This window comes from Anas acuta, chromosome 12, assembly GCF_963932015.1.
Source record: "Anas acuta chromosome 12, bAnaAcu1.1, whole genome shotgun sequence".
Taxonomy (NCBI): domain Eukaryota; kingdom Metazoa; phylum Chordata; class Aves; order Anseriformes; family Anatidae; genus Anas; species Anas acuta.
In genome coordinates this window covers 16,927,603-16,939,530 of record NC_088990.1, presented here as the reverse complement: position 1 = coordinate 16,939,530, position 11,928 = coordinate 16,927,603, and the positions used below count along the sequence as shown (strand labels likewise).

The window sequence follows — 11,928 nt, the reverse complement described above, 5'->3', positions numbered from 1 at the left end:
AGACCTATCCACCCTTCTTAAAACATTTTTCCAGCGTTTTATTGCTGCTGAATGTGATTCAAAAGGGGCCCATCTGCTCTGGCTACATCAGGAGAGTTTTGCACTTTCACACAGCTGCTGAGGTTTTTGTCCCCATGTAGAAGCTGGAATTGCTCTACCCGCCCCCTTGCACAGAAATGATGTAAAGGAACTGATGGATCCAAAAAACTATTGCAAGATCATCTGTATACTGACTGTATTACTATACTGCAAACTCTCTCACATATGCACCATTTTTTTGTGGAAACTTAATGTGCTCCCTTAATAAAATGCAGCATAAAACTTGACAGAGCTATTTTCCAATGGAAAAAAATAAAGCAATCCTATCAAATACATTCATCTTATTAGAAATTCCATTAAACTGCTCAAAAAGCCTGGAGGGGTGATTGTTTCTATTAAATTCTATCGGCTGCTGGACCAGTTTCTTTAGGACTTTCAACATTTCATTAAATTTAAGTGATTTAACCTCCATTCAATTCTGTAAATACTGAAAAACAGTTATCTGCAAGTATGCTTTTGAAGATTACATTTACCATAAGCCAAACCAAGAGTATTTGAAAGTTACGTTTAACAGTATGCATGCCATTGTTAACCTGTAACATGCTCTGCAAATGGATTCCTTCTGACAAATTAGATACAGCAGCTTGACCCAAATGCAAATTGAACATATTCCAAGATAGCTGTGACCTGACTCCTGCTATTGACTCTAGGCTCCTTTCAGGACACAGAAGCCTATAGAACTGAATTTACTCCTCTGCTTTGCCAGGCAGTCTTATCCACATGGAGTGGAAAAATAACATTCATTTTGAGCCATATAAATCCTTACAACATGTTTGCTTTGGTTTATGAACACTTATTTTCTATAAATGAGCTTCAGTCAATTTAGACCAATTTGAATCGAGTAAAAGAATAACGAAGGTTTTGGATTCTTTTACTTAAGAAACAATGAAACTCAAAGCTTCCATTTAAATGGAACGACTTTCTACCCACATTTAAACACTAGCTACGGGAATTGGCTGGACTTGCCAATAGTTTCTAAATTCAATTTCTGGGCAGAAGCTAGTAAGGTGTTTCTAGTATACTTCACTGGACTACAGAATGTTTCTATCCATTTACTGTTGATTTTGAGGGCAGGCTGAGTCTCATCTCTTCAAGCAGCATTAAGGAGAAGACTTTTCTTTGCATATAGTACTTCTTTAAAGTATCTGTGAAGGGTAAAAGTGAAGAATTTGTTTTTATTGATAACAGTCTAATTCTCACACAGCCACAGAAACAAAACAGGTGCCAGTGATTACAAATAACATTCATCAGTTTCCTTACCAAATTGAATGCATACATTTTAGCTCATTTGACCTTAATTCAAACCCACCCACCCCATTAAGCACTTAATATTCAATAAACAAGTACTATTAATAAATTATAAAAGAATAAAAATAAAGCTTAAATAGGTATACCCTAAAATCATTTTTTTTGTATAACAATTCACGCAAACTAACGGCAATAAAAATAATGAAAAAAAAAATTAAATCAAGTTTGGGCAATTTGTTCAATTGAGAAATAGGTTCGTTAAATGTTGATATACTGAGAACTGTCATGGAATTGATCTGAAATTGTGTTCCATCATCTGACAAATTAAATCATATAAAATATTCATCAAGCTCAGGGTATAAAAACAACAATTTATTACTTTTTGATCATAAAAAATCTGCTACTATTCGTGTTTTGTTTTGTGTTTTTTTTTTTTTTTTTAAACAGCAGGAAATAGTCAAAAAGTTGACAATCAGGAAGTGTTCAATAAAAAAAGGCAAACAGATTGTAAATTTATTCCTTATCATCAATGGTATAGCACTACAGAAGCAAGGGTAGCAGGAAAAAAAAAAAAAAAACAAAACACAAACTTAGTGACACATGGCATAATCACCAAGTTATTTCTATTCAGTCTCTTCATTGTAGCCAGGAAATCACTGTTAAAGTTTTATGCAGGTCAACTTTTAACTGAACACTATCAAGAAAGCTAAGATGACAGAGTTAATTAAGATTTAAAGATAACACTTTGGGGGGCTAAAAAAAATAAATTATTCCGTACAGACAGTAATTTTATATTCTATCATTTTAAATTAGTGAAACATCATACAATAAATACTGAAACCAAAAGCCTGCACAACAACAGGCCTTGACTCTATTGTTTCTGATCAGCAATCCTCTGTAAGCAGAGTTTCATGTAGGAATTTTTATTGCGTATTTCTATCACTGCATCTCTGACAAGTTCAATGAACATTTGAGGCCAGAGCTTCTGCAAGGACTCGTTTTTCATGTGGATGTCTGCAGCTTCTTTCACTAAGTTCTCCACGTATGTTTGGCAAAATGTTTTTCTTTCCTTGATTTCCTGCATGGGAGAAACCATTTATTACAAGTTGTATAAGAGAAAGGAAGAAAAGGTTAAACAAGATCAAACTCAAAAAACATCCACAGAAGCTTAATGAATTAAAAAAAAAAAATAAACAAAACAAAACAAAAAAAAAACACAGTGGGAAGAGCAACACTGTTCTCTGATTGTTTTATACTGCACAACCCAGGGTCTCCTTAAGCTTATGTGACAATCTTATTGTATTAATAATATTTATACTACTGTTGATTAATTAATTTATCCAAAAATCAACTTTTAAGTAGTTGTATAAGTACCTTTTAGCAGCATTACAATTTTATGCATTTTTGCCTTCTGGGACAGCAGTGAAAAGTTTACAGAAGTTTCTAAGCACCAGACTTCCTTTCCCTTCCCAACTTTTCTTGATTACATCACAATACTTGGAAAGTATGTATTTATCCACCTGACCTAACCAGAACCAAGCATATTGTCGCACAGAAAAGTAAGCCAGTATGTAGCATCCCTTTCATAGTTTCCCTGATGGGCTCTGGCAAGTGCATTATTCCTAAAATGTACTGAATATTAGGTACTGAAGTAACCCAAAGCTTTAAAAATAATTTCATAATAAAAATAAATGAAACACACTTCATGAAACTACTGGCTCTGCATTTTATTCAATATGCATTAATCCCAGTTTCTGTAGTGTTTCTATAAAATGCCCTAAAATAAGCTTAAACAGTTATATTGCTGCTAAATATCGAGCTACTTTAATTTATGGGACTAGTAAAATGTTAGGTCATGCTTTGGGCCATCAGAATAGCGTGGTTTTTTGTTTGTTTGTTTGTTTTAAATGAGTGATAAAGCAAAAAAAAAATGCTTTCCAGCTGTTTTACCTGAAACAAAACAAAACAAACAAACAAAATATTTATCAATGAACGTAACTTGTCATATTTAGCAAGAAAATGATTCAACCACATTTACTATGTCAGTTTACTGCTAACTTAAGTTTGCTAAGTTTACTTATCTGGCAGTATTTATCAAATTAGTTTACTGCTAATTTACACACACACTGACACTCTTTTCAAAGTTATGTATCTGAGATAATAAAACTACAATGCAATAACTGAATTCAGTGTTTACTAAACTTGATTAAATATCTGGCACCAGAGGTTTTATATATTTAAATACAATAAAAGAGCAAATGATGGGACACATACGAGAAGCAGGATGCACACAACTATAACTCATGATTGCTCAGAGAGGAGATAGTGGCTGAAAGAAGCATGATCTCCCTGGAAACAGTTTCCCTCTGACCAAGCAGAGGATGTAGATTAGGAACATAAATTGAAACAAGAGTGACTGATGCATTTGTCTGAAACAAACCAGCTTGTACATTAATTAAAGTGAATACATTTTATATACATTTCCCTCCCTGTAACTCATTTAAAAGCTAGGGAACTTCTTTATTGCTAGACGCTGTGCTCTTTCAAGTCTTGTCTGAAGGTATTTTTCACCAATTCATTTTGGGACATACTTTCCAACTTCCATAAAAAAATTCCTAACGTGCAATTCTTTGAAAAACAAATATGTGTCCACTTCTGATATTTCACTAAGGTATGCACATTTCATTACCAATGTAATGCTTTCAGGTGAGAATGTATTTTTAGCAGATTGTGGTAATGCTCAGGAACCACTTCTTTAAAAACACAAACTGACCATTTTATAGTTCTCTAGAAGAGATTAGTTAGATGAAATGTTTGATCATACATGTAAATATGGTAAGCAGTGTTATTTTAAAACCATCATTCTAAATAGCACAACTGAAATTTGATATACAAATTCCATGAGTAGTAGTCAAATACATACATAATAGAGGAAGAAATTATTTTATAATGACATACTTACCTCAAGCTTTTCCATATGAACATTCTTTGCTGTATAATTCAACATCGCTCGAGCTGTGCTTTCTCCTCCAGCTCTTCTGTTATCACTACTTTCCTCAATTCCAACTCCAGATTTCTTTCCCTTTCCTTCCAGCAGATCATGGAATTGCTTCATCCTGTAGAAAGAAAATAGAGATTTACAGTTTTAATCATTGGATTTATTATTGTTTTATGTGCAGATGTTTCTAGTGATTATGAGATTTTTTTTTCCCCCTCTTCTCCCTTTGATCCTATCATTTATGAGCTTTCAAGTTTATTGCGTCCTCAAGTTACTCAAAATATACAGATGACTCTAAAAAGTCCTCAGTTAATTCGCTTCCATACAACTGACATTTTGACATGTATCATATTTCACATCCTAAATAGGAATCCTTGCAGCTTAATTTTTAGTAAGTATCTATAGAAAACTAAAAAGTTTTTAAGCAACTTTTTTCTTCCAGCATCAACCCATAAATCTGTTAACTGTTATAGTCATCCACTTTGAAATAACCGCAAAAAAAAGCGTCTTCATTGCGAAACCACATAAATCCTCACCAATATCAGCACAACTGGAGAATTAAACATGCAGTGAATTTGTGTGCATGTTCCTATCATCTTTCTTTGGAGACTTCATACAACCTCTTGAAACATCTGTCTTCATGGATCAGGAAGTGCAGTACTCAGGACACCTATCTTTCCTAAGTTATTTGTGGAATTTGTGTCTTTTTACCTACAAAGAATTTATCATGACAGTGTGGAAAAGAATTAAAACAATACATTCCAGAGAAATTCCAGTTCAGTTCATTTTGCTTACATACAGTTTCTCTGAAAGTCCAACTGGATAGTACTTAGAAAAAAATGAAGTTGTATCTGCTATAACAGCATATTACTGAAGTGACAAGGTTTCATTCAGAGAGAAATCGCATTTCAGTTTTAAGAAATCTATAGTTTAACAGAGCTCTTCAAGCTGAAGCAACAGAACAGAACTAGATTTTCTGGGAAAAAAAAAGGAACTCAATGTTCAGAAATTTTAAAAGAGAAATAAAACAAGCTAAACAAGAAAGCTTCATTCTCTCAGAAATAACTTTTGCCATTTCAGTCAGTGACTGTATTATTCAAAAAAAATAACAAATCCTCTATTCCTTCCTATATCTTAAGAACTAATTTTACCTAGATTCTCCAAATAATGAAAGCATACGATAATGCGGCAGCTCAGAAGATGCTACATATGCCAGAATGCCGAAGAGTCTTTCTGCCATTACAGTATCATTCTGAGTAACCTGTGAGGAAAAATAAAATTGAGAGAAAAAGAGAAGTTAGAGAATTGGCACATTCGTATTTCATACATGCATTCAGAATTAACTGCAATGTTATACAAGGCACCGCATGAAGATACATGCCAGGCATATCTTCAAAACTAGATTTGCTTCTACTAATACTTTAAATATACTGAAATTTATGGTCTTTGATTTTGGCAGCATCACAGAAAAGATTATTTTTAAAAAGTATGTATATATTTATATATATAAAAATAATAGCAAATAAAAGAGATAAATGGCAGTGTTTCTCAAGCCTACAAAGTTTACCTTACTCCACTGTACTTCTCTAAGTGTGATCCATATTGTTGTGTCAGAATTACGCCAAAGACGTCCCTTTAACATACTTTCAATGGCTGAAAGCTTTTCATGATGAATTTTACACATTTCTGTTTGGATAAAGCATGTTGAAGGTTTTGTTTGGTTGATTTTTGTTACTGCTTTTTGTTTGCCTTACCTAGTAAATTCTAAAGACCATGGCCTGTGTTTCTTCTGTCCTGAGGGCCAAATTATAAACTAATTGAACTGCCAAAAGTTTGTTGGCAAAATTTCTAGATCCCTGGATTTCCATTGACTACTCAAGGAATCTTTATGATCACTTAAATCTGACATGGACAACATAGTCCAACAAAATTCATTCAATGATTTCTTCACTTCTGGATCAAATTTAATTTCTGCACATCTTAAGATATTTTTGGCAAGCAACCCATTTTCAAATAAGCTTCAATAATCACAATACTTACTAAGAATTTTCAAATATTTATGCAAATATTTGAACAAAAAAAAATGTGAATAAAATGAAATTGATTCAAATTAATGTAATGTTATCATATTCCTGTTTAAAATTTATAGATGATAAAACAAATCCTTGGCCTGACATATACTGCAACACCAAAAGGCAAGGAGAAATTCAGTACAGAAAACATAGTTCAGGAAATCAGACATTAATTCAATTTTGTTTTCACAGTGATTAGTTTTGCTCATTGTCACTTAAAATTAAATAAATCTTATTCAGTTGTCGAAGAGTAAAAGACCTTGCTAAACAGTCTACTAACAGTAGCAAGGTCTAAAACAGAGTGCAGAAGGCAGTGAGGGAATCAAAGGGCATTACAGACAGAAACATGTCTGCCAGAAAAATACGTGATTTTTATTTATTTAAGTTAGGAGAAGCACAAAGTCAAGGTCAACAGAAACGCTAATACTAAATTCACTCTTGAGTTCATAGAAATTTATGTTCTCTATCTTACTGCAGTACATGCTTTGCTCCATTACTCACAAAAAGATTGTAACAGTAATACCACATCACTGTCAGCCCATTACATGTGCCTCTTTCCAAGTTCAATATGGTAGGAAAACAGGCATCAACTCAATCACTGTAATGCATCTGTTAACACTGCATGCCGTAGCACTTGGTGTAGAGAATTTTGTGAAGATTAGTAACTTCAAACCTTGACAGCTTTTTTTTTTGATTACTCCAAGATTACTACCACTAGGAAAACTTCAAACAGCACGTCTCAGAGAACTCTTCTTAAAAACTAATGGTGTTGTATAAAGCAAAAAGGAAAAAAAATCTCTTTGGCAGACACTTTTCTTCAGTATACTTAAAGAAAAGTTGATTTTTGCTATATTACATAACACTGGAAAAAGAGAAGTAATACACCGTAAGTTATTAGATAGTCTGTCAAAAGCACATTTCTGCACTTGTATTAAATGTTAACACTGTAATCCTTTTGAATATAGCATAATAGAATAGTGCTTCTTAAAATCAAAAGTAAAACCTAACAGTTCTTTAATTTTTTGAAAGCATATTCCAAAATCATAATAAAAAGTTTTCCCCTTAGGTGTATCTGTCACTCAGGTGGAAGTTTGAACTACTGTTTGCTATTGAAAGCATCTGAAACAATACCACATTTTAATGAAAAACAAAGCATTTTCTCTGCTTTTCTGATTGTAACACAGTGCAGTTACTTAACTGTACAATAAGTAATGTGGTAGAGTGCACTTTTTTCCATAATATTGAAATGACCCTGTCATCATTCTGCTCATTCTACTAGTGACTCACTCACATTTGCTAACTTATCTTGTAAGACCAGTAGTAAGAAAGAAGCAAAAATGCCTTACCTCAATTCCATTTATCTTCTGCAGATTAAGATGGTTCAGTCTAAACAGAACATAGTATTTCCACAAAGTAAAATTGACGACTGGATTTCCCTGAGGATCAACTGTTAACTGTTCAATGCGATGCACCTGGGCTAATGCATTGAATTGCTGTAGTGTCACAAGATTTGTCTCCTTAAACTTCAGGTGCTTTAAAAAAAAAGTCCAAAGCACAGTAAATTTAGTAAGGAAATCACTAATGAGTGAACATAATGATTCCTACTCTGTTCAACACAAATCACTTTCAAACTTTAAGTCTTTAGGTCTGACTACACGATTGAGCTCACTTCATTTATAGTCTTTGGGGAGAAAAACCATCAATGTATCAACTAAATCGTGTATTACATATATTTTAAAATGTCAACGTTACAACCCCCCAAGCAATTTATAAACCCTTTAGTAACAGCGCTATCATTTTCATGTTACAATAAGAGCGGTACTGCTTGAGAAAGATTTATTTCAATTCTGCAAACAAATGCAACGTTCATGCAAAAATCAGTACAGTATTTTAAATATTATGTTTCTGACTGTTACAAGCTGGCATTAAAGTCTGCTGTTTCTTTGAACAGTGCCATATAGCAGTGTCCCTATGAGCATGGTAAATTCATGTACACAGCAGCACACTGGGGGTAAGAGGAAAAATTGATGGTGAAGATAAAGAAATCTAGCTGAGACTCTGCTATCCCTAACAAGTTTCTGAATGAAACTATAAGTTCCCCACAAACTCATTTATCTCAATGAAACCATTATGTAGTATTATACTTAAAAAGAAGTAGGGAGCTAAGCAGGCATATCATCTGACTGACAAGTTAATTTATGTATGCCATCATTACTTTATTATTTGCTTCAAAGCTACAGATTTACATGTCCAAGAAAAAAAATGAACTAAAAGGTTCTCATTATGTTGTTTTGCTTCATCAGGAAGTGAAACATTCCAAGAGTTGTACTGATTTAACCAGCCTTTGAATTTTACCTCTCTCTTCTACCCTATCAGCTATTTGTTCTTTGAACTCACAATACAAACAAAAGTCTCCTGATACTATTGATCTCTAATATTGTAGAAAAACAATACCATGTTTCTACATCAGTTTTTCTTAAAGAATCAGATAGGTCAACTATGGGAAATAATTACTAGTCTGAAAAGAAAACAACCATTCTGTTCGAGAATCTGTCTTGTATTTAAAAAGTGTCAAATTAAACAAAACATTATAGGATAAAACCAATGTAATTCACGGAAGTATCTATTTACATAAAAACAGTTGAGGGTGACTGCCAAACTAAGGTTCTGTTGCAAAATAAATAGTCCACAGCTGTTCACACAGATGACATTGAGCCATTCTTACCACAGAATTAGGAAATTTTAACTTCAGTTTTGTTAACACTTGAACTATTTCATCAAATTCCATGAACATAAAAGAGACTGTGACAACAGATCCAGCTGTTTGAACACTCCAGTTTCGATCCAGGCACTCCAGTGCTCCAGAACCATACAAGTAAAGAGTGTCTCCTTCCACTTCCACCAAATGAGAATCAAGAACAGACAAGCCTTGTACAGCACTGCTCAATATTGTATCAAGAGACCTGTGGAGGAAATAAAAATGCGGTAATGTAAGTTAGATTATTTCACAGCAGTAAAACCATTTCTATTGAACGATGGTCCTTTCATTTACTAAAATCTGACCTGTCAAATATGGTTGCCAGCATTCATTCATTTTCACTACCCAGTCTGGTTCAAAAATGTTAAGGGATAGAAAACCCTCTTTTCATCAAGTAATATTACAGCAGCTCTACTGCTTCAGTAGAAAGACTTGATGTATTAGGGTTGGAGAGCCCAAAAAATGTCGTTCGTTTTTAATAACATGCTTAAAGATTTTACCTCAGAATGTTAACTTGTTTTAGCTATCTAAAATCAACTTCAACCTATGTTACTTATCTAAGTAAAGTCACCTTCAGATTCTGTTCTCTATATAAACTGTAAAAGTTACAACATGATGAAGCACAGCAGGATCCAGCCTGTTAAGATCAGGCAGTTATTAAAACCAACCAAGGATAAAGCTATTCACAGCGCTGAACAATTACTTGCATTCTTAACAACAGCATCACTTCTTAGTTAAAACCTTTATGTCACACTATCAGGATTCATTAGTCTGCTTAGAGATGAAAATTATCTTGTTATCCTTGTTTAATCTTTAATTAATAAGGATTATTATACATTTATTTTAAAATAACGTTAGCGTCCCGATTTAGAAGATTGCTTTTTAATTTAAACAATAGATCCAGGTATTCTCAGCTCTCATCTCATTGCATCTGACTTCCATGGAATACATTCAGCTGAGCAGACCAGCTGAAAGAATTCGCACAAAGAATTCAAGATGAGCACAAACTACTGGTTTAGAAAGCTGTGTAGTGATGGTTACTGTTTTGTTCTTTACAACCTTTTTAATATATTTTATGTATTTTTCTTTGATTTTTGTTATTTATTTTGGATTTATTTTTAATATTTAATATTTTGCTTCTATTTTATTAATGCACATATTTACGTATTTTGCTTTTTTTGACTATTAGTGATCACTCAGCAAATGTTTTCTTGACAATACCTTCCAGAAATTCACCCTTGACTGGAAATGGTTATTCGGGAGCCCATTAATTCACACATGATGATATAATTACTTATCCACGCTGACTTTCACCTGTCATTGTACTGCTTAGTTGCTCATGTTCTAAGTGTTCCAAAATTCTTTACTACTATATAGCACATTAGTAGATCCGTGTCAATTTTAACCTATCAGGAGTAAAACAGCATCATGGGCTACATGGCAAAAAGACAACAATATTGTCTAAGCCTTCTTTACTTTAACACTCATTGCTATGTCTTCATTTATCTCTTTAAACTAATCTCAGTCGTTGATAAACGTTAATATCACACTTTTATTTCTCTACCCTTTCATGAAAAAGAAAAAATTCCAAACCTACCTCTCCAATTCAGAACACAGAATGTACTGCAAATTGCGTAAGAGTATTATAAGTATATGTGCATATAAAACACATTGTTTATGTTGTTAAAAATTTGGGGGGGTTGATTTTATTTTATTTTTTTTAATTTTCAAAAGTAACTACTTTAACTTCCAAAATGCATTCTACAAATCAAACTACAAAAGCTTCCACAAGAACCTAGAAACTGATGTTATACATTATGTTTTATTACTAAGGAACCTGCTTTGGCAGGGGGACTAGACACGATGATCTTTCAAGGTCCCTTCCAACTCCTTCAGTTCTGTGATTCTGTGATTTTAGATTTGACAGAAGTCATAACATTCAGTCAGGAAACTACTTGGAATATACCAACTTTAGTCACTGTATCCAGCATAAGCAAAGACAGCTTTGCAGCAAGATCTATCCTATAACTCCATGGAAAGAGCCTTAATATTTTACTTTAAAGCATGATTTCTCAAGCAATGAAAATCTGTTCATTAACAGATTAATGCTCCAGCTAGTGTGGTTACATTGTCTTGATCAGAGGAAATGATTACTAGCTGTGTAATTAAACTGTGAAGAAGGCAAAAAAGCAGAGACTCTGCATATGGCTGGGGGGAAAGCTTCAAAAACAAGAAGAACAGGAAGGACTATAGCAGTTTAAAAATGTCAAGAAAAAAAGTTTCAGAAAGATGCTGCACTTGAGCGTAGATAAAAGCCAGATCTAGTCAATAGTAGATTGAACCTCAGATTGATTTTGTCTGTGAAAGAGAAACTTCCTGCCTGCACTTGATGTTTCCCATTTTGATCAGACACGGCAGGAATCTGTACTTGATATTAAGTTTCTGCAGACTATTTTTCAGACTTTTGCCTGAGTTGAAAATGTGTTAGTTCAGTTTTAGCCAATGCAAGATAAATTTCATCCACTAAGTTCTGCATTTAGTTTTTCAATTATGTGGAGTGCCAGATAGCTAGCTACCTTTCAGATGCAAAGCAGTAAACCAATGAGTGTATCACAAAAATAATACAATTAGAACACTGACCGTATTGATAAACACATTAGATAGTCAGTGCACTTAAGGGTTTTAAGTAACTGAAGAAAAAAAAAAAATTATCATCTAGACTGAAGATTCAGATGGATTAATTTAACCTTTGT

General features: G+C 33.3%; 1 protein-coding gene across 3 annotated transcripts in view; it reads right to left on the bottom strand.

Moving 5' to 3' along the window:
- Window positions 1–1,260: 1,260 nt before the first annotated feature.
- Window positions 1,261–11,928, bottom strand: part of LRRC49 (leucine rich repeat containing 49) — a 44,466-nt gene continuing 33,798 nt past the window's right edge. For all 3 annotated transcript variants that reach the window (XM_068695302.1, XM_068695300.1, XM_068695301.1), the window contains 5 exons: window positions 9,143–9,380; window positions 7,764–7,949; window positions 5,497–5,606; window positions 4,310–4,463; window positions 1,261–2,425 (listed from right to left, as the gene is read on the bottom strand). In XM_068695302.1, the coding sequence (XP_068551403.1) occupies window positions 2,219–2,425; window positions 4,310–4,463; window positions 5,497–5,606; window positions 7,764–7,949; window positions 9,143–9,380 (895 nt within the window). In that variant the 3' untranslated portion in view covers window positions 1,261–2,218. The remainder of the gene's footprint in view (window positions 2,426–4,309; window positions 4,464–5,496; window positions 5,607–7,763; window positions 7,950–9,142; window positions 9,381–11,928) is intronic.